A 23,259-nucleotide genomic window follows, 5' to 3' on the forward strand; every position below is an offset into this window, starting at 1 on the left:
GCCGCTATCTCATTCAAGTAGTTGCAGTTTATTTCATTCGATTTTAAAGTGACTTTGGCCATTACAAGAACCGTCTTCATGCCATTAAAGTTCTTATTCTAAAGATGGCCCAATGTGACGGCATTCAACCAATAGCCATTTCAGTTTTGTAAAACTACCTCTGCATATTATTTACGTCAAAGCTTTATTTCGCCGTCTTGGAGGTGTTCTTGCAAATGAGGGGTTCTTGGAAAATATAGCTTTTTTTTCTATATTTTTGAAAAGAGAGTGAGCCTTCCAATTTAATATTACTTTTTGAGAATAGCATTTTTACGCTAAGCCCATATAAAGAATAAGAAGATGTACAGAAGTAGAAGTTACCTATCAACCACAGTACTTACTGCATTCTTCGTCTGATCCATCTCTACAGTTATTGTACCCATTGCAGCGTACAGACGCGTGGACACACTTTTGTTGATTTGCACAAGTAAACTGATCGTCTCGACAAGTTACTAGCAGATGATTAAAAGAAACGCATGAACCGTGAAAAAACGTTGGCACTTCTTGTACATTTCTTACCAAAAATATATAATGAATATTAAGGGCTACTTAACGACTTGAGCAGCTTACTTTTAGTGATTGATCTTTTGTGATAGAGATTTTGTAGTGACTTTTCATCAAAGACAAAGTTTGATAACCTTCAACTTCCACTTTATATTCTTTCAGTTTGTGGTTAAGATTTTATCGAGCTCTGTATTTGATAACCTTTTCGTCGATTCATAGTTTTTGAATATCCGTGACTTTTGGTTGTCTTGACAGAAAGGCTTTGTAAACATATATGAAAAAAAGATAAACTGAAATCAGTGAACATGTTTGATCAGTTGCTTTACTCCATATCTTATACAGCCTCACTATCAAGCAGGAGGTGACCAGCTAACCTTGGTTTGTGTTCCGTTTTTGTTGTTTTAATCCATCTCTTGAAATCATTTTTTTAATACTTCAAAGATCCTCAACCTTAGATTTTCTATCGATAGTTACATGTAAATCAAATAAATACAAGCGACGTGTTCAAAATATGCCATTCCTTTAGTGCGGTTATTGGAGCAATATTACAAGGAGACGACAAACAGATAGATTTAGATTTATGATACTTACCGTTAGCTGATTGGCGTAGGTAGAACATGAAAGAAAAGGAAAAGTTACCCAATTGGTCTATTAGCATCATTACAATATTGTTAAGCTCTATGAAATTTTGGTTATGGCGCACTGGCGACAAAAGTTTACGTGTAGATGAAAAATTTATTCGTAAGCTCTACGTGAGCATTTTAATATCCCTTGGAGACCGTTCGCGTTTTTGCCTTTTCGCGGTCAATTCATACAGTCAATTAAGGCAATGCCGATGGGTGCATGACTATATTTCTAGAAAAGCTCTTTTCAAATTAATATGCTAATGCTTGGGGAACTCAATATACTCGAGAAATCTGGAAGCGTTCATTCACTGCATGCATGTGTAATAATAGTTGCTTTAAAAATTTATCATGCAGAGCATTTCACGTTGCAAAGTACAAATCATCATTTCTGGTCTCCCAATTAATGCATTTGATTTTTTCCAACGGTAAGATACAAAAGGAATTCATCTCGTATGTGAAATCGCCGCTATCTCATTCAACTAGTTGCAGTTTATTTCATTCGATTTTAAAGTGACTTTGGCCATTACAAGAACCGCCTTCATGCCATAAAACTTCTTAATCCAAAGATGGCCCAATGTGACGGCATTCAACCAATAGCCATTTCAGTTTTGTAAAACTACCTCTGCATGTGATTTACGTCACAGCTTAATTTCTTTGTGTTGGAGGTGTTCTTGCAAATGAGGGGTTCTTGGAAAATGTATTTTTTTTATTCTATATTTTTGAAAAGAGAGTTAGTCTTCCAATTTAATATTACTTTTGAGAATAGCATTTTACGCTAAGCCCATATAAAGAATAAGAAGATGTACAGAAGTAGAAGTTACCTATCAACATCAGTACTTACTGCATTGTTCGTCTGATCCATCACTACAGTCAGTGTTCCCATCGCAGCGGTAAAACTCTGGGATACACTTTTGTTGATTTGCACAAGTAAACAGATAGCCTCGACAAATTACTAGCAGATGATTAAAAGAAACACATGAAAAAAATATATAATGAATATTAGGGGCTACTTCACGACTTGAGCAGCTTACTTTTAGTGATTGATCTTTTGCGATTGAGATTTTGCAGTGACTTTTCATCAAAGACAAAGTTTGATAACCATCAACTTCCACTTTATATTTTTTCAGTTTATGGTTGTGATTTTATCGAGTTCTGTATTTAATAACCTATTCGTTGATTCATAGTTTCTGAAAGTTTACTTAAAAACAGCCCGTGTGAATTTTTTTCTCCGGAGGGCGCCTAAGAAGGTCTGACTCCGTCCCGAACGTAGCCGAACACAATTTCTTGATAGCAACAAACACGATTGTTGTGCTGCCTAGTTAAGTTCTCCCACCGATAAAGGAACGATAGGTAGTCTGAGACTGCATGTGGCTACTGATAAAGCTACTGATACAGCACAGTGACCAATTGACTTTCAACCAGTAATTCAAAGGTAACAAATAATCATATAAATAATAACAATGATAGCAATAGCAAAGGTTAGTTTCCCTATGTTCTCGATGAGAGATAAAGCCTTCCAATTTACTGAAACTCTCACAAAACGATTGGAGTACAAATTAAATTTCCTGCATCATACACAATTCAGAAGTTAACTGACTCGACTAACGCCAGCATGAGATGTTGAATGGTTTAGACCGGTTGTTACAAGTACTTAGTGTATCATTTCTGTCAAAATTTGGAGTAACGGGTTAACTCCTTCAAGGTCTCCTTCAGATACAGAAAAGCCTGTTCAGAATAGGGTTGGAATTTGTTATGCATCTATCATGCTAAACTTCTTTTGGTTATAAGGTTTCATAGGGAATCACTCGGTTGACTAGAAGTTAAACATTACAAAATGGCAGTAGCAACATACTCGCAGATGTGCTGGGGACGGCTACCAGCATGAGCAACAGAACAACCTGGGGATTCATGACAATCTTTGCGGAAACAAAAAAACGATAAAAAATAATCAAAATCGAATGCAATGAGTCAAATCGTTCCTTTTTTGGTAGGAAAGTAAGCAATCCGCTGATTGTTGTGCTGCCTAGTTAAGTTCTCCCACCGATAAAGGAACGATAGGTAGTCTGAGACTGCATGTGGCTACTGATAAAGCTACTGATACAGCACAGTGACCAATTGACTTTCAACCAATAATTCAAAGGTAACAAATAATCATATAAATAATAACAATGATAGCAATAGTTCTAATAATTCATAGAGGTCTAGCTCGAAAACCTAACGGTTCCCCCAACCTCTAGGCTCCAAAATGATAAAGCTATGTTTATTTTTCCTGTTCACTATAATCAATTTTCTTATTTCACTGTAATTCCATTTTTGTGAGAAATAAAGACTTGTTATTGTTGTTGTTGTTGTAGTTATTATATTTGTATCTTATATTTGTATCTTATATCTTATATTATTGTATCGCTTCCTTTTCCTGTATGAAAAAATGTAATTTAAGGTAAAGGGCATCTAATTAGCTTGCTATATTGTGCCCTTCTCCATCCTCTTATCTTACTTGTAATTATTCATTAGACTCTAATCTGTTGAAATGAAGGAAAAAATAAATACCAAAAAAAAAAATAATAATAATAAAAATAAATAAATAAACAGTAATAATATTATTATGTTTTCTTTAATGCCGAATAATAATTATCTATTATCACCATCATGTTACCTTTTATTTTTCTTTAAGTTATTAGTAGTTAGCCGTTTTCTTTAGAACGAGCGGCCAAGAACAAATAATGTAAATTAAACAAAATATAATAGCTAATTTAACCGATAGGTGCCGTGAAGAAAAATGTCCAACAAATCTTTTTTTTATTCATTCTAGCGCGCGGTGCGTTTCCCGTCCGTTGATAACAATTAGTGGATTAACTCAGAATTGCATGATCTCTCCCACGGGTTTTTTTTTCCCTCCAATGTTGTCTTGTTTTCTTCCTATTTAATGTACTATTTTAAGGCAAAATATTTCAGCAGTTTTTCCTTTTTTTGTCAAGAGGAAAACAGGTAAATGTGTGAATATAATTCAGCTATAACGACCACCTAGATCTAGAACTATATAAGCAAAGCTTATCTAACAAACACTTTATCAGAGATAAAGCAGACAGAAGCAAAGTACTCTAAAAAAAATTGGCCCAAAATGCTAAATATACCGAGATAATGATATTAACACAATAACACTCTTATGTCCGTCGAAGTCGCCTCGATCAGAATTAGAATCAGTACTTGTATGGTACTAAAAACCATCAGCGAGCTTTAAAATAATTATTTAACAACCGAGTCGAAATAATAGAGATAATGATCATCGGCGATGATCAATTCTACACGGCACATCATCAGCAGGTAACAACTGAATTAAATAATATTTCGAATAACTAAATTTTCAATGTTCCACGCGGTACAAATATTGCCTAGAAAAAATTACCTTTCTCTAAGATGTCTCTCTGAGAATGAATAGATTCCTGCCGAACAAAGTCGGAGAATGAATAGATTCCTGTCGAACAAAGTCGGAAGTCGCCGAATACAAATATTCCTTCCGTGATGTCAAAAACCAAAAAAAAGGAAGACGGTGCCGTCAACTTTGCATAAAGATGTATTTCAGAATCCAATAATCATTCTCTTTAAATGTTGATGACCTCACCTCGAACAGAGCAAGTCAGAGGGCAAAAAAATTATAAGCTTGCCACCATCTGGAGAATGCAATTAACTTCTGAATAAACAGGTTTATATAACTAGAATTTTATTATCACTTGGTTCTGTCATGATAATCAATCCAACACGTTAGAAAATTCAGATCGAGAGCAACTGAGGCATCTTATGGTTATTATGAAATTTTTTATAACACTGTTAAGAATAAAACGTTCAAGGCGTTTTAAATGAGCAAACACCTTTGACGCTGAATAATTCTAAGGAGAAACCCTCCGTAAAAAATAGATAGTTATTGGAAAGGTAAACACTGTTCTGTTGGGATAGAAAAGGCGAGAATAACAATAACAATTGCAATAATGACGGGCACTGGGGTAGGACAGGTTGGACCTCAGCCTACCACGGGGACATGGACGACCCCGCCCACCAGAGTCTGGGGTGACACCTTTGGCAAGTGTTTACAGCCCCGCAGCCACCCCTGCTAGGGTTACAGCACAGGGCAGGTAGAGCTCGCTAGCCTGGAAAGGCAGTTTACCTAGGGGAAGGAAAACCCTTATCCCAAACCTCTGCTGCCTTGCGGCTATATCCACACATGGAAAAGGCTTCAGGAGTAAACCTCGAGGAAAAATCCGGAGTTGGAGTCCCTAAGGCAGCTCGAAGTTGAATTCAACCCGTGCTGGCAGCTCCTGCGACGGCACTGGTCCCAAATTGTAACGACCTTGTTGTTCCTTTGGCCCCATCAGTGACGTGGAGAGGGGGAACATGTTACATGGGCAACAGCTTGTTCTCCATAAAACACTGCCCAGGCTAGCATCCGCCTACACTACACACCAACACACCTCGCACTACACCTGGAGAGGACACTCCAGCTACGCCCATGGCGTAGACACAACACGGAGAATGGCAGTTTACCGGTGATAAGCTACTGCTCGATTGGCGTAGAGTGAAGCGCCAGGGGTCGTTCTCGTCGGTGGGAGGGATCTTCGAATCCCACTGGACAGCTACCGCCCGCCTCAAGCTGGGCAGCCCCCAGTCAATAAGGTGCTGTCCCGCCACGGTTTGCTTTCTTCATTGGGTGCATGGAGATTAGGAGATATCCAACAGGCAGACTGCAAACTTTGCACCAGGCAATAACAAAAATCATCAAAAGAAACCAGTCCTGAAACTAGGCTGCTGGAACGTTAGAACAATGCTGACGGGCCTCTCAGAAGACCTTCAGGACGTCAGCGACTCCAGGAAAACAGCCATCATTAACGACGAACTTAGGAGGCTTAATGTGGACATTGCCACCTTACAAGAAACACGACTTGCAGACTCTGGAAGACTGAAGGAGAAAGACTACACCTTCTTCTGGCAGGGGAAAAGCCCCAATGTACCGCGTCAGCATGGGGTGGGCTTTGCAGTGAAGAACAACCTGCTGAACATGGTAAAGCCAGGCAACAGCGGCTCAGAGCGACTCCTCACTCTCTGCCTGAACACCACGGCAGGCCCTGTAACTCTCGTCAGCGTGTATGCTCCAACACTCTCTGCTACACCTGAAATTAAAGACGAGTTTTATGATCAGCTCACAGCCACGATCAGCAACATCCCAAACAAAGAACAACTTATCCTTCTGGGCGACTTCAACGCCAGAGTAGGAGCTGATCAAAGATCATGGCCTTCTTGCCTTGGAAAGTTTGGCATAGGCAAGATGAACGACAATGGCCAGAGACTGCTCGAGCTATGCACCTATCACAAACTCTGCATAGCCAACTCTTTTTTCAAGACCAAACCTCAGCACAAGGTCTCTTGGAGACACCCGCGCTCAAAGCAGTGGCATCAGCTGGACCTTATCCTTGTCAGACGAACCGCTATTAAGAACGTCCTCCACACACGCTCTTACCACAGCGCGGACTGTGACACAGACCACTCCTTGGTGTGTTGCAAGGTCAGGCTCCATCCGAAAAGGTTCCACCGTGGCAAGAAGAAAGGGAGCCCTCGTATTGATGTCATTAAGTTGAGCCAGCCTGATCTTAAAGAGCAATTTGCTGAGAGGTTTGAGAATCATCTAGCAACATTACAGTCAGGGGACTCCGCAACTGAGAAGTGGACCACCTTACGGGATACTATGCACCGCACTGCCTTGGCCACCTTTGGAAAAAGTACCTCGAAATCGCATGACTGGTTCAAAGCTAAATCCGCTGTGATGACCCCCATCATAGAAGCAAAGCGTGACGCTCTAACGGAATACAAGCGATTACCCAGCGAGAAATCTTCAGATTCTCCGAGCTATAAGGAACAAAGTCAAACACACTGCAAGACGCTGTGCCAACGACTACTGGACCGAACTCAGCGAAGCCATCCAGACTGCAGCAATTACTGGGAACATAAGAGGGATGTATGAAGGCATCAAAACATCAATAGGTCCAATCCAGAACAAGACAGCTTCCCTTAAATCCACCTCAGGGGAAGCCATCACAGACAAGGGACAACAGATGGAGAGATGGGTGGAACACTACTCTGATCTCTATTCAAGACAGAATGTAGTAACATCATCAGCCCTTGATGCCATAAAATGCTTACCTGTAATGGAAGAGCTTGACAACGAACCCACTAATGACGAACGCAGCAAGGCTATCAACAGCTTGGCCTCAAGGAAAGCTCCAGGCAGTGACGGGATCCCCCCTGACCTGATCAAACACTGCAAGACTACACTATTACAGCCTTTACATAATGTCCTATGTGCGTGCTGGAAAGAAGGGGCCGTACCACAAGACATGAGGGATGCTAAGATCGTTACCCTCTACAAAAACAAGGGAGATCGCAGTGACTGCAACAACTACAGGGGCATCTCCTTACTCAGCGTTGTGGGCAAAGTCTTTGCTCGGGTTATTTTGGTAAGACTTCAGAAACTGGCTGAACGTATCTATCCAGAGTCACAGTGCGGCTTTCGAGCAGAAAGATCAACGATAGACATGGTATTCTCCCTTCGCCAGCTTCAGGAGAAATGCAGAGAGCAGCAGATGCCTTTGTACATTGCCTTCATCGATCTGACCAAGGCGTTTGATCTTGTAAGCAGAGAGGGTCTCTTCAGAATTCTATCTAAAATTGGCTGCCCCCCTAAACTACACAGCCTGATTGAGTCCTTCCATGCCAACATGCAGGGGACTGTGCAGTTCAACGGCAGAACCTCTGAGTCATTCAACATCAACAGCGGTGTCAAACAGGGCTGCGTACTTGCCCCAACCCTTTTCGGAATCTTCTTTGCCTTCCTTCTGAAACATGCATTTGGCGCATCGAAAGAAGGGATCTACCTGCATACAAGATCAGATGGCAGGCTTTTCAATCTTGCCCGTCTCCGAGCAAAGACCAAAGTGCGTGAAGCCCTGATAAGAGACATGCTATTTGCTGACGATGCAGCAGTAGCCTGCCATACTCAGCAAGCACTTCAGTCACTCATGGACCATTTCTCTCAGGCCTGCAAAGACTTTGGGCTTACCATCAGCCTGAAAAAGACTAAAGTCCTGGAACAAGGAACAGAAACACCACCATCCGTTACCATCGACGATTACGAGCTCGAAGTGGTCCATCATTTTACGTATCTAGGCTCCACTGTCACTGACAATCTCTCCTTAGACTTCGAGCTCGACCAGAGAATTGGAAAGGCGGCTGCCACACTTGCACGCCTCACTACACGTGTGTGGTCCAACCCCATGCTCACAGAGAAGACCAAGATGGCAGTATACAGCGCTTGTGTCATCAGTACACTGCTATACGGCAGCGAGACATGGACGATGTACGCCAGACAAGAAAAACGCCTGAACACCTTCCACATGAGAAGCCTCCGCCGCATCCTGGGAATTTCGTGGCAAGACAAAGTCCCAAACACAGAGGTCTTGTCTCGTGCGGGCCTGCCAAGCATGTCAACCTTACTCAGGCAACGTAGACTCCGCTGGCTGGGCCACGTTCATCGCATGCCAGACGGCCGCATCCCCAAAGACTTACTGTATGGTGAACTAGCCACTGGAAGTAGACGCAGAGGACGCCCACAGCTGCGATACCGAGATGCTTTGAAGCGTGACATGAAGGCTGTAGGAATTGACACAGAGACCTGGGAAAATCTCGCAGCTGATCGGTCACAATGGCGAGGAGCCGTTACAAGGCACCTCAAAACAGGAGAAGAGAAGCTGACACAAGCTGCCACAAGGAGGCGGACCCGCAGAAAACTTCGTATCAGCAATGTCCAACAAACAGCATACACGTGCAGCACTTGCGGCAGGGACTGCCATTCACGCATTGGCCTTCACAGTCATAGTCGCAGATGCTCCAGCCAAACACACAATTAGGATGCTATACCCATGGTCGACCCTGACCGATGGAGGCCTACAAATGACGATGATGATACATGTAAATAATAAAAATACTAATAACCATACGGATAAAATAAACAACGATAATCTATAGAGGGGTAAATTCTCGTGTAGCTTTAATGTTTTGGAATACCGTTGCTGATCGGCAAATTAGCATAATATTCTCTTTGTTGGTCAAAGATTAGAATCATGACATCATCATTGTTTTGAATCAACCAATCAAGTAAGAGATCTTTAAAGCTTGAAGCCATCTGGTGACAGATAACAAAGTTTAGTGACATCATCAGACTGTTTCAACCGTCAGCTGTCAAGACATTTTCCCATTTCCAACAGTTTCTAATTTCCTTTTGGTTTTTCTTTCTTCGTTTTCGTTTCTTGTTTTAGTTTAGTCTCCTTTTGCTTTTGCAAGTGTATATTGATTCGTCTTGCTTTTTACTATAACGTTTTTGTATATTTTTTGACAACTATCAGTAATTGGCAAGCGTTTATTTGCGATCAAGCAGCCGACAAAAAATTTAAATTTTAACGCCCAAAATGCAAATGAGCCAAAATAGATAAAAAGTTCGCTCCACCGACAGGCGCCGAGAAGAAAAATGTCCAACATATATGGTCTCCTATAAATATATATACTAAGGCACTGTTTGTTTCTACACCTTGGAAATAAAAAGGGACACCGCAGGATTGAAAAATGTCTCTTATTTTATTTTCACCCTTTTTTCATTGTTTCTATTTTCTTTTTATGTACGGTCTTTTAAGACAAAAGTGCTTCCTTCGTTTCGATTTTTTTTTTTTCAAGAAGAGAATCGCGTGAGCGTGGGATGTAATATGTTGGCTGGCTCACTCTCAGGAAGGCAAACAGGGGTGGGCTGGGGGGAGGTTAAACCTTAAACTTTTAAGATCTGACTGTTAATTCTCCCCTCTTTGTTCTACACATTTCCTTTTTAATTGGATACAAGAATTTGATGTTAGATCAAGATAACAACCTCTACCTGATGAGTTTGAATATTCTCATTACCTGTTTGCTGAATTGTATGTATGGATATCATAGGAAGAAGATTCATAGTGATCACCACTGGGAGTGAAAGGCTAACCAATCTCACTTCCCCTGAGAACAATTTTTAAAAGGAATAGTAATAATGAAAAGAGAAGAAAAACAACATCTCTTTGCATTAAACTTAATCTAAACGTCCACCGAGTGACGCATAACAACCACTTAGATCTAGAACTGTACAAGCAAAGCTTATTTAACAAGCACTTTATCAGAGATAAAACATACAGAAGCAAAGTACTGTAAAAATATGTTGACCCAAAAATGCTTAATATACCAAGATAATGGTAATAATAAGCTTTAAAATAATTGTTTAACAACGAAATCGAAATAGTGGAGACGCGAACACACCTCTGTTAGTTCTGGTCAGCTTGCTGTCCCTAAACTTTTGTTTATTAATATCTGTAGTTTGGGGAAAACAACTAGTCGGGTGCGAGCGGTTGTGGCTTTGGAAGCCGACTTAAGAAATAATGACATCGATGCTTGTGTTGTGTCGGAAACTCATTTAAAAATTGAGGTACCCGATACGGTGGTTAATATCTCGGGTTATAATATCTTCAGAAGGGATAGGAATTGGTCTGGATGCGATCTAAGGAATGGGGGAGGTGTTGCTATCTATACAAGGAGTAATCTTTCAGTTATTGATGTTTATCGTTCTAATTTATACGAGTTTATTTGCCTGACTGTGTTGCTGCCAAGTGGGAATTACATTCTTTTATCTGGTCTTTATCACCCCCCGAAAACATCATACCAGCAATGCGATTTAATGGATTATCTTCTTAATTTCTTTGACACAATGCTGGATAATCACCCAAACGCTACTATTGTTTGCGGTGGCGATCTTAATCACCTTGATCTCACGAGACTTAAACGCATTACTGGTTGGACCGCTTTAGTGGATTTTCCAACACGAGGGGATTCATTTTTGGATAATTGTCTTACAAATAGGCCAGAGCTCTTCGGAAAAGCTTTATCTATAAAGATGCTGATTAAGACGGATCACATTGGATTTATAGTTCCAGCGGGCAAGAAACTCAAGCCTATTCGTAAGAAAGTGCAATTTAGGGATTGTCGTGAGCATAGGAAGCAAGCTCTTTACCTTGCCCTCGCATCAGAATGCTGGGATGATGTTTTGGAGGCGGATAGTATCGAAACAGCTGTGAACATCTTAGAATTGAAGATCCTGTCAAATATTAACTGGTGCATGCCTTTACGAACGGTTTCCCTTTCGTCCCGTGATCCAAGTTGGATGACACCGCTAGTTAAATACATGCTACGTAGCAAGTCTCGCATCTCTGTTTTACGCACTAATAAGCATAGAGAGCTTAATAGAAATGTGTTGAAGGTTATTGGCGAAAACAGAAGGATGCTTCTGGAGGGCAAAATGGGGAGCAGAGAATGGTGGAAAAACGTAGACTTGATATCTCAACGCCGGCGGTCCACAAACGTTTCGCTGGATAGAGAGACCGCTCAAGATTTGAACGAGTATTTCGGTGACCTGTGTACGGATGGCGATTACGTTGAGCCCGCGTTACTTGAAATTGGTCCTGAGGTGAAAGTCCCGGAAATTAGTGAACGATATGTATGGAACTCACTGAGTACTCTAAAGAAGACTGCAACTGGTCCTGACCAAATTCCGTATTGGGTGTGGAAAGACCATGCGGAGATCTTCACTCCAATCATTACTAAGCTATGGAATTTGTCTCTCGCTACGCACCAATGGCCTAGATCGTGGAAAAGGGCAAGTATAAACCCGCTGCCAAAAGTTGATGTTCCAGTGGCAAGAGGGGACTTCCGGGGGATCAACGTAACCCCTGTAATAGCAAGAGCCCTGGAAAAGGCAGTCTATAAGATTCACGCCCAAAGGCCGGTAGAAGAACAGCTGTTGAATAGTCAATTCGCGTATAGAGAAGGAGGGAGCTGCACAGATGCTTTGCTACTTATACAGAATAAGATCTGCAAGTTTCTTGATGATCCCAAGTGCAAGGCAGTGCGGATGTTCGCGATGGATTTCAGTAAGGCCTTTGACTCTGTGAGCCATCAACTCCTTGCTGAGAAACTTAAGAGTCTACCACTTAACCCGTATATCATAAACTGGTGGTTAGGTTTTTTGCGAGATAGAAAACAAAGAGTTATTTTCGGGAATCATGTCTGTAATTGGAAAACAGTTAACAAGGGCACAACCCAGGGTAGTGTTTCAGGACCTTATTTGTTCAATATATTTCTTAACGATCTGGAAATTAAATTAGGAAACGAGACACTTGGTTTCAAATACGCTGATGACTGTACGATTATTGCTCGGGTATATTGTTATAAAGATCACTCTGTAGACTTAATAAATCAGTTTTTACAGTGGGCAAGCCAAAATAGAATGAATTCAAATTCTACTAAATGTAAAGAGCTTGTTATGTATAAAAAAGGTCACACTGCTGAGGCCTACAAAAGTATTTTTGGCATACCTCAGACTAGTACAATAACCATTCTTGGTCTCACGTTTCAGCCGAACTGCAAATTCAGTACTCACCTAAAAGAAAAGTTAGGTAAAGCTAATAAATGTTTATACGTTATCAGATGCCTCCGCAAAGAAGGATGTAGCCAAGCAGAAGTAGATGTTTTATTTAATTCCATTGTCCTACCTAATATTACTTATGCTCTATCTGTGCATGGGGCCTCTGAGTCAGAGCTAACTATAGCCCAGCAGTTTTTAGATCGTTGTTTTAAACGTAGTTACATATCTAAGAAATTAGTGATAGGTGACTTACTTAAAACGCAAGATCACAAAATTTGTCGCAAGGTTTCAACTATCCTGAGCCATCCTCTTAGAGCCTACTTCCCTGAGACCAAGATCACGAGGTATAATTTGAGAAATAAATCCCCTGTCATGCCCGCCATTCGCACAAACCGTTTTAAGAATACATTTTTTAATAGAATTGTTTTTAAGTACAATGTAGCTTTGTAAAAGTGTACTTCCTGTATTAGACTTTTGTATTTGTTTCCACGTATATACTTATCTTGTTTAGATACACCTAAGCTCATTTACATCCTTTTCTTTTTAATGTAACATAAGATATGTGATTTTATCTTTTGAACAATAAAGACACATTATTATTATTATTATTAATGATCATCGGCGATGATTAATTATGGACGGCACATCATCAGCAGGTAACAACTGAATTATATATAGAATAACCGTGTTTTCAATGTTCCAAACGGCACAAAAATAGCCAAAAAAATACCTTTCTCTAAGGAGTCTCTCTGAGAATGAATAGTATTACCGTATAATCTTACCGACAGAAAAATACTGCAGTCCTACTCAACTACTTTATTAAACAACGACTAATAAACTTAATAAGGGTGACTCCTGACTGAGGCAGTTCAATAATTATCCTCGATAAACTTACTTAAGCCCACTACAGTCTATACCTTAGTTCGCTACTGAGCCAAACTCATGTTTTCCTCCAACGTTTCTTGAAATTAGCAATCTTCCACCATAGCTCTCTCTCAAGGTGTAGCTTCTTTCACAGTCGGTCACTCCCGACAATAACAACAACTACCACTACATAAATGAGTCCTTATATACATTCACAAAGTGTTCCGGAACATTCCAGAGGCTTAAAAAAGAACTATTTTAGTAGTGTTACGTAATAAATGCGTCATCAACTGCTTCGCTTGATGTCAGCATGAATAAGCAGTCTGGAGATTTCTAGAAGCTTATATTTTCAACAACAATTACCCATAACAATAGATTTTTGCCGAACAAGGTCGAAAGTCGCTACCTATAAATATTCCTTTCGCGATGACAGAAACCGAAAAAAGGAAGAAGGTGCCGTTAACTTTGCATAAAGATGTATTTCTGAATCCGAGAATCATTCTCTCTCTTAAAATTCGGAGCTTGCAACCATCTGGAGAATTCAATTAACTTCTGAATAAACGGGTTCCTATAATTAGAAATTTATTATCACTTGGTTCCATATTGATACTCAATCCAACACGTTCGAAAATTTAGATCGAGAGTAATTGAGGCATCTTGTGTTTATTATGAATTTTTTTTATAAGACTGTTGAGCATGAAACGTTCGAGGCGTTTCAAATGAGCACCTATCACCTTTCAAATGAAAACGAAGAAAGAAAAAGCAAAAGGAAATTAGAAACTGTTGGCAATGGGATAATGTCTTGACAGCTGACGGTTGAAACAGTCTAATGACGTCACTAAACTTTGTTATCTGTAACCAGATGGCTTCAAGCTTCCAGGATCTCTCACTTGATCGCCTGATTCAAAACAATGATGATGTCATGATTCTAATCTTTGATCAACAGGAAGAATATGATGCTAATTTGCCGATCAGCAACAGTATTCGGAAACATTAAAGCTACACGAGAATTTACCCATCTATAGATTATCATGAATCATTTTATTAGTATGGTTATAAGTATTTTTATTATTTACATGTATCATCATCGTCATTATTGCAATTGTTATTGTCATTCTCGCCATTTCTATCCCAACAGCACAGTGTTTACCTATCTGATAACTATCTATGTTTTTACGGAGGGTTTCTCCTCAGAATTATTCAGCGTCAAAGGTGTTTGCTCATTTGAAACGCCTTGAACGTTTCATGCCTACCAGTCCTATAAAAGAATTTCAAAATAAACATAGGATGCCTCAATTACTCTCGATCTGAATTTTCGAACGCGTTGGATTGAGTATCATTACGGAACAAACTGATAATAAATTTCTAATTATAGGATCCCGTTTATTCAGAAGTCAATTGAATTTTCCAGATGGTTGTAAGCTCCTAATTTTCTTGCCCTCTTACTGGCTCGATTCGAGGTGAGGTCGTCAACATTCAAAGAGAATGACTTTTTGATTCAGAAATGCATCTTTATGCAAAGTTAACGGCACCTTCTTCCTTTTTTCGGTTTTTGTCATCGCGAAAGGAATACTTATATTTAGCGACTTTCGACTTCGTTCGGCAAGAATCTATTGTTATGAGTAATACTTGAGTACTCAAGACAGAGGGCACAGTTTTTCCCAATACGGACCTCCCGACGGGCGAATAAATTATATACATATATATGTAGATTTTTTTCGTTCAGGGCTCCCTATGCATGCATATGTATGTGTGATTAATTTACAACAATTTTTTGAGTGAATTCATAATGCATTCATATAAGCGCTTACGAAGAGTTGCAATTTCATAAACAAGCAGTTAGCGAGAAATAAGAGAGATGGTAAGTTTTGAGCTCGGTTAAGAAATGAAGATGATTTTAGTCTTGTGAGGAGCGTGGGACAAAGAAAACTTCTGAGTCCCCATGAGGAATGGAACTTCAGACCTTCGGATTCTGCTCTCCGATGCTCTACTACTGAGCCACAGAGACTCCATGGTGAGTGAAGTCTCTTACGAAGTTCATATGGCACGCGTCCTGCATACTGTGAGGATTAACAATGTCAATAGCGTAATGTTTGTGGATAGAACTTCGTAATAGACCTCGCTCATCGAGGTGTGCGCAAGGAAACACCAGATGACAATGAAGTGCGCATACCCGAGTGTCGAGCTTCAGTGTAGCGTACCGCGGGCACACAACTAGGCATTGCACGAGGGCTTCACGTGGGCTGATAGCTGTGAAGCCGCGTAAGAAAATAATTTGCAACCCGCGTTTTGAGCGCCAAATCAAACCGGTGAGGTTGAAGTTGAACAGTAATTCCCAGTATTTTACATTTTCTGATCAACTCGCAAAGCAACAATACCGGCAGAGCTAAAGCTTTGTCAACGAGAGGAAATTGTTATGATTCAAGTTTGTGGAGGGAGGGTTTTGCGTGAAAACAGGATGAAAAGAAAGAGACTGAGAGACCAAAAAAAACAAGAAGTAATTACGTAAAGCAAGTCGAGAAAAACGCCCAAAAAAGTTAGAGAGGACACCAAAATATGCAGAATACGGTGAAAGGAACGCGAAAGAGAACAAGAAAAGACACAAGTAAAAAGACGAATATCTAGCGAAGAGCAACGCGAGAAGGAAGTACATCCAGGTGTCCAATACCTTCAACTTTCCCTCGAAAAGACTGAACATCCGAGCCATTTCTTCTTTGGTGCTGGCTATTTCCTCTGAGCATCTTTTGCGTGTGTGAACCGAATCAATGAGTTGCCTCTTTGAACAATAGGGAACAGCAGACTGCGGTTGGATATCATCGTTTAGTACACTCCACAGTGGACTGTCGATGCTTAACGCGTCTTCAACCGCAATTATGGAGGGGTATTTACAACCCACCATGTCAACGTTTTGTCCTGTGTACTCCTTGAACAGCCGTTTAATGGCTCCCGTTGCCTTCGTGATTTGCGCACAAAACCGTTTTGCAATGGCTTGTCCATCTAAAGAATGATTAACACGACATGAGTCAAAATGATACCGTAGAAAGCCTACACTACAATCATTTCATTACGATATGTTGGTTAGCTCTAATCGGGCGTTTTATCGACGACTTTTAGCACTCAAACATATCAATGAATTACCTGCATATTTCTTCATTAGTTGTAAGAGAAACGACCGTTCTTAGCACTTGACATGCATGGATAATTGCAAGTCTTCTCGACGCTTCTCTTGCAAATCGCAGAGGTTGGCAATATACATTCTGCAGTCAGGAGACCATCGGGGTTGGCCGGCCGCCCTCAAGGTTCTTTAGCTGTTGATCCAACCTATTACCAGCAGAAAGGAAAACAGTGGAGAAACAAAAAAATTGATTGGAATTATTTGTTTGGTTTTGAATTGCTTTGCAGTGCGATTGGCAAACAAAACTTGCCCCGAGAACCAAGTAAAATACCAATAACGACTTCCACGTTTAACGGTATGGAATTGTCCATAATTCTGATTGCTCGATTGCCTGATTGTCTGTTTACTTATGTGATTAGCCATTTGTTGATTTTGTGGCTGGTAATGAGTACTTTGCTTTGTTTTGGCGGACCTCATTTGAAAACCGTTTTAATATCCTTACGTAAAGATCATTTGGTTCCCAGACCAGGGGAGTAAATATAGCAGAATCCAAACGATGGTTTCATACCTGTCAAGCTGATCGGTCAATATATTCCAAGGTTCAGATGCCGGGGAAAATTTTTGCAGGTTTGTTCTGTTAATGAACCGTTTGAAAAATTCGGAAGACAAGTATCAGAGAAAGTCAGGACAAATGACAGAAAGTGATGGACCAAAAAAGTAAGACATTTACTGTAAAATTCAGAAACGACAATTGGGGTAAACATGGTATGAAAACCAGATCCCCATGCTACTCCATACCCTACACAGAAAAACTGCCTCAACTTGTCCAAGTAATCATCTGGTGATGAGCCTTCAAAGAAGAAAACGTAAACTCATACAACATAAACTGTTTAAGTAACTTGTGGGTACCTTTCTGAACTTCAGTTGTGGTACTCTAATTTCCTCTCAAGCACTTCAAAAATTTATCAAACTATAATCAAAAGTTAATTGGGGCAAAATACAATGGAGGTCATTCATTTGTCATGATTATTTTTGGTCGTTAAAGGTGAACCATTCCAAGTAAGATCACAGCCGACCGAGTTGCAAGATAAAAAAGACTGGTTAGAGGTCAATAACAGCTAGGCATTCCACGCGAAATTTGATAATAGCCTGGGACTTAGCGCGTGTTGTGTTGGAACTCGCCATGTGACTAAACTTCGTCGTAAATATAGTTTACTCACAGGAATTACATCTGATCTTGACACAGTCAACAAAATCACTCGCAGTAATATCAGAGTAATTATGCCGAGAAAAGTGATATCACTTTCGAAGAGGAAGACCATGTAATCTTGTATCATATCTTTCGGATCAAAATGGCGGGCTTTTCGATCTTCGAAACTCTGCACGTTGAGGTAAATTGTCTATTTGTAGCACCTCTGAACTCAGTACCCTTTTGGATACTTGGCGAAAGGAAGATCAGAATAATCTATCACCCGTTAAAACTCTACAAAGGTTGGTGAAGTGTATTAGAAGTAGTATCTTTTTTTAAATTTGCAAAAAAATCAAACCAAAAAAAAAAAGACGATGTTAATAACCCCTGAAAGCTTTCAAGTAGCTGCCTCAATGCAATTGGTTTCATTTGTTAATACGCTTTGAAATTATTATTATGAATTACACAATGATTGACTGGTTTCTCCAGTTCATCTTACATGTCAACAGATACCTTCCACCTAGCGAGGCTCATGGTGGTCTGCCAATGATAAAACTGTTGTTGGGTTAGCATGTCGCTGTCATTACACACCGAAAAAAATTCCTTTTCCTCTCTCAGAACGTATAAAACATAGCATGGAAAGGTAGAAAATAAATGGGAAAGACAATGTACGAATGATTTGTGTGCTAGATTCTGGAGGGGAGTTTTTAGTTTCAAGCCTTGGCCGTGATAATTGTGTGATACACACTCAGTGTGTATGACTACTTACTCGAACTGTAAGATCAGTAACATTGTTCATGTTGGGCTCTACAAAAAGTGAACAAACAATTTGGCAAAAATTAGATTCAAAAGTATTTTACATTTTAAAATCACTCATGCAGGATAGCAGAGCTTGTGGAACGTGAGAATGAGGCATATCATAAACTAGATCCAGATCCTTTTGATGATTGGCATCCAGGTAAAAGTGCAAAGCTACCTTTTCACATTACACACTATTTGTGTTTTATACATTATAACATCTATTACAAATACATTAGGTAATGTAGTGTAAGGTATTCTTATCAGATACTAGGAAGGATAGCTACAGACCTAAAGGGGGTAAGTTTCTTTGAAAAAACTGTGATGCTGCATCAGTGGTGGAGTTTAACAAGATAATTTGGTTTTATTAATTGAGTTGATAATGTTAATTGGCACCGTAAAGAGTTTCAAAACATTTCAAGCATTAGCCCTTTGGCAGCGTGTTTGTTGTGTAAACCTCTTCCATTAACTACAAGCCGATATGAAACAATATGTATATTGAAGAGAACCAAAACCTGCCAATAATGAAACAGGTCCAAGACACACTCTGCATGAAAAAGAACGATAACACATGACAAACGGCAGTAATTCAAACTTTCATGAATGAGAAGTGTTGTTCTTGCTTCTTATTCAATGTCAATTCTTCTTTTTGTTCCCAGTGGAATCTTCACCAGACTTACTGTGTTAAAGAGGCACTATACTTATCTACTTACTTGAGTCACAAGAAAACACTAGAACTTAGATGAGGCTTGGTGTGAGAAGTGTCCATGTCACAGTGATGGCCTCATGTGGTCAAACTGATATAGCCTGGCTGTGAATGAAATTAATTACTTTATTATAAATTTTTCTCAGTTAGCACATGCACAATGATTGGTCAATTTAGTGGGTTGTATTTCACTAAAAAGCTTGAAAATTTTTAAATTTTGGCTTTAATTAGAATCTTCTCCTTTTATTGGACCCTGATTATTAAAAATCTTATGAGCCTCATTTTCTCAGTCCATACTCTTAAGTGACAGAACCTTTTTTTTTTTTTGGCTCAGATGTATGTCCTAAGGGAAAAAAACTTAGTCTGTAATTTTAACAGTGCAGATCTCACACTCAGTCAGTAAGAGGTCTTGATTGTATTAAATTATTTAAAATAAAATCAGCTCTTGTTTTCTCCATCATGAACATTTCAGGTAGAGCTGACCCAGACTGTACATTAGGCCATCTTTTGAAGACACTGTTCAGAAATGATGAATTTATGGACAAACTGGTGAATTTCTATATCATGAGCACTGTGGAACAGTTTAATCTGAACTGCACTGCAGCCAGAGTTTTGTTAAATGCCATGCCTGAGCTGGAAAGTGCTGCAGTTTTTCAGGATATGGTAAGTTTAGAAAGGTATTCTTAATCCTTTAACTCCTAAGATCTGATTGTTAATTCTCTGCTCTAGCTGCAACACATTTCCTTGTGAATTAGTTATGAGAATTTGGTGTTAAAACAAGATGACAACTTCTACCTGATAAGTCTGAGTATTCTCATTACCTTTGGCTAGATAATGTATGGATATTATGGGGAGAAGTTATCTGTTAATCACTTCTGGGAGTTAAAGGGTTTAACTTAGTAATCTTAAGATGTGACTTTCTTTCTCCAGCTTGAGTTCTATGTAAAAATACAGATCAATGTGTCCAATTTCTGTGGCATGGCACCCCTTTCTTGAGCTTGAGTTTTATGTAAAAATCCAGATCAATGTGTCCAATTTCTGTGGCATGGCACCCCTTGTCCTTTCCAGAAAAAATACTCAGAATTAACTCATACAATTGCTATTTCATCAAATTATAGATAAAAAACATGAATTTCATGTAGTTACATCATGAAAAACAGAAAAGGAAAAGAGATCTTATTTGTTGCTCTCAGTCACCTCACTTTAGTGCAAAAAAACTTTAAAAAAATGCAAACTTTTCAGATCCACTTTCATTGTTCCTTAATTCATAACTACATATTTCTTAAATAGAACAAGAGAGATGGTAAGGTTTAAGCTCACTAGCAATAATTTGATTTTAGATATATGAAATTCATATAGTTGCACTGTGGTGAAGAAATAAGTATAAGAGATCCTCACAGCCAAGAACACTACTGAACTAGTAGTTGAAATAAGACCTGAAAAAAATGTTCAGGCCCATATGGGATTTGAACCCATGACCTCTGTGATAATGGTGCAGCGCTCTACCAGCTGAGCTAACAAGCCATCAGGGAGCTGGTCAATATGTTGGATATAGCAATTTTTAAGAGTGACCACTAAGGTTACAAGAATAAAGGAAATCACCTGTTAAAGAAGCTAAATTCTCCTTGTCAGCACCTTAAGAAATGCAAGAGAACAGTATGAAGAATATGAGTATTGATGTTAGGATGCTGAGGGTTTTTTGTTTTTAGCTTTGTGGTTAACAGCATCTGTGTTTCAAACGTCTGACTGCAAAGTTGGCTTTTCACATCTCAGGAATTGTCTATTGTCAGTCATTGCATTATTTGTTTGAAAAACTCTTGTAAACTATAAGCTGAGGATTAAATGTTGAATTTCACATGTTTAGGTTCCCTCTATGCTGGGACGGCTGCACATTTTAAAGGACTTGTCAGACCTTACACAGCCTGCTGTGACAGACCTGTCAAACAGGATTATCCTGAAAGCAAAGACAAACAGGAACAAGAGTGAAAACAGTAACAGTGTGAGTAACAAGATAAAGAAAGTGAATCTTGCTGAGCCAGGACCATCATGCACTGTGCCACAGAATGGCAAATTATCTGGTTTGTGTAATGGAGAAGTGGAAGAAGTGAATAGCTACAATGGAAAGGGTTAGTTCACTTTTGAGTATTGTAACTCTGATTGTCCCTCTGTCAGTGAGTTCAATCTCCTAGCAACTTTAAGTTGATTTAACTGTCTTTTCAAACTGAGTGGTATGACTTGTTTGTAACTTGAAGGCTCAATTATTCTCCTTTGGGTTTTCACTTTGACAGCCAAGGCAATGCTTTCAGTAAGACCCTGGTACCGGTAGGAACTCCAGCAGGTAGTCTGTAGTGAATTGCCAGGTATACGCTGGGAGCTTTCATGCAAACTTACGATGTGAGACCTAAAACGCCTTGAGATCTTGTAGAGTTCTTTCAGTCTACTTTTGCCCTTAATAAATAAGTTTTGATAAATGTTTGATATTTAATCTTATCATATATTTCAGCATAAATTTCCAGCCAAAAAAAAAAAAAGAAAGATTTTGAGTTTCCAACAACAAACTGACTCAAATTTTGGTAAACAGTAACCATATGTCGTTTTAGAGGACTTTTTGTGTGAAACACAAGGAGGAGGCTTGTCTGTCAGCAAATGGAAGATTTTGATAATAAAATGATCAGTTAAACAATTGTTATCAAGGACTAAAATGTTTAATGATCATCTATGGAAGTTTGACACCAAAAACTTTGTTTGAAGGGGGGGCAGGGGGGGGGATAAGAGGGAGGAGGAAGTATGCCAAGTAGGTTTACTCTGCACAAGTTAACTCAGTTTCCTTTAAATTTCTAAATATTTTCCTTTTGTTTCAGGCAAAAGTTGTCTACAAGCTAAACATCCATTGCTAGTTAAAACAAGCAAGGGTTTCCGTTCCACTGGAAATGTAATTTGTGCACCTAAGGGAGGGTACCACATAGTCCCTATGTCCTTTTCCCTCTCCCCCCTGACTCTTGGCATGCAGCAGAGACTAATTCTACAGTATCTGACTCCCTTGGGGGAATATCAGGAGGTATGTGCTGTTATTAGGCACTTGAGCATTTAATGATATATGAAGAACAGAGAGAGTCTCTCCACCGAAGTATGTGGGAAGCTTGTGGGAAAAGGGCTCTGAATCAAGGATAAATTGGAAATGTCACAACTTGAAAATTTGAGTTTGGACCGTTTTAACTAGTCGTGTGCGAGCAAGAATTATTTTTTGGAGGAAGGGACATACATTGGCCTTGGTCAGAAGATAAAGAACTCGGATCAAGAATTTTTGATCATCTGATGTGCTTTAACTGAACGTGCGCGAGCAGGAAATTCTTTTTGGATGAAGGGACATAAATTGGTCTCAGTCAGACGATAATGCACTCGGATCAAGGATTTTTGATCATGTGAGGCGTTTTAACTAATTGGCGCGAGCAAAAAATATTTGTTGGATGAAGGGACATGCATTGGCCTTGGTCAAAAGTTAATGCACTCAGCTCTGAATGAAGAGGTTCTCTTTGAGCCTTACCAAATTTTATCAGTTGCTATGGCAACTAAAACAGTCGTAGCTGAGCCTGGAGCATTGCTTGGCCATTGATTTATCTTGACACATTTTTCTTTGAACATTTCAATTCAGCTGTTGCCGACAGTGTTTGAGTCTAAAGCCCTGGATCTTGTCATGCACTACATTACATTTAAAAGCCAGGTGGACCTACAACTTGTCTTTGAAGCCCTCAAGGTAGGAAGGAGGGAGTAACGTCATGGTTTGTGTTGTACGTCTAGAATTTCATGCAGTTACGGTTGGTTTTCATCCTCGCCGGTGTTCTTACAAAAAGCGTACAGCGATATGATCCTGTGAAAATCAAACCG

At 39.6% G+C, this 23,259-nt stretch overlaps 3 protein-coding genes, 1 long non-coding RNA gene and 1 other non-coding gene across 5 annotated transcripts in view; 2 read left to right on the forward strand and 3 right to left on the reverse strand.

The window, feature by feature from the left end:
• Nucleotides 1–23,259, forward strand: part of LOC149046300 (DDB1- and CUL4-associated factor 1-like) — a 111,588-nt gene that overhangs the window by 69,938 nt on the left and 18,391 nt on the right. Inside the window, exons 5-7 of the mRNA XM_089206052.1 lie at nucleotides 21,239–21,500; nucleotides 22,236–22,432; nucleotides 23,027–23,128. Coding sequence (XP_089062178.1) covers nucleotides 21,239–21,500; nucleotides 22,236–22,432; nucleotides 23,027–23,128 — 561 coding nt within the window. The remainder of the gene's footprint in view (nucleotides 1–21,238; nucleotides 21,501–22,235; nucleotides 22,433–23,026; nucleotides 23,129–23,259) is intronic.
• On the reverse strand, nucleotides 1,875–13,859 carry LOC149046305 (uncharacterized). The gene is made up of 3 exons (XR_016186793.1): nucleotides 13,620–13,859; nucleotides 3,022–3,085; nucleotides 1,875–2,121 (listed from the first exon to the last, which is right to left on the reverse strand). It is a non-coding gene; the product is annotated as an uncharacterized LOC149046305 (long non-coding RNA).
• On the reverse strand, nucleotides 14,816–16,874 carry LOC149046306 (uncharacterized). The gene is made up of 3 exons (XM_089207840.1): nucleotides 16,705–16,874; nucleotides 16,235–16,563; nucleotides 14,816–14,824 (listed from the first exon to the last, which is right to left on the reverse strand). Exons 1-3 carry the CDS (start codon nucleotides 16,718–16,720, stop codon nucleotides 14,816–14,818), a joined length of 354 nt encoding a protein of 117 aa, XP_089063966.1. The 5' UTR covers nucleotides 16,721–16,874.
• On the forward strand, nucleotides 17,287–20,142 carry LOC149046307 (DDB1- and CUL4-associated factor 1-like). The gene is made up of 4 exons (XM_089207841.1): nucleotides 17,287–17,308; nucleotides 18,073–18,172; nucleotides 18,752–18,828; nucleotides 19,847–20,142. The coding sequence occupies exons 1-4, from the start codon at nucleotides 17,287–17,289 to the stop codon at nucleotides 20,059–20,061; spliced, it is 414 nt and encodes a 137-aa protein (XP_089063967.1). The 3' UTR covers nucleotides 20,062–20,142.
• Trnan-auu (transfer RNA asparagine (anticodon AUU)) lies at nucleotides 20,826–20,898 on the reverse strand. Its single transcript has one exon. It is a non-coding gene; the product is annotated as a tRNA-Asn (tRNA).

The sequence above is a fragment of the Pocillopora damicornis genome, chromosome 5, assembly GCF_964200805.1.
Source record: "Pocillopora damicornis chromosome 5, jaPocDami1.2, whole genome shotgun sequence".
Lineage (NCBI taxonomy): Eukaryota > Metazoa > Cnidaria > Anthozoa > Scleractinia > Pocilloporidae > Pocillopora > Pocillopora damicornis.

Excerpts from the sequence above, each read along its gene's own strand:
- LOC149046307 (XM_089207841.1), top strand. The coding sequence starts at position 17,287 with ATGCCGGGGAAAATTTTTGCAG. Across the intron at positions 17,309-18,072 it reads GCCGGGGAAAATTTTTGCAG|GTAAATTGTCTATTTGTAGC; the intron begins GTTTGTTCTGTT and ends CTGCACGTTGAG. Across the intron at positions 18,829-19,846 it reads TTTTGATGATTGGCATCCAG|GTAGAGCTGACCCAGACTGT; the intron begins GTAAAAGTGCAA and ends TGAACATTTCAG.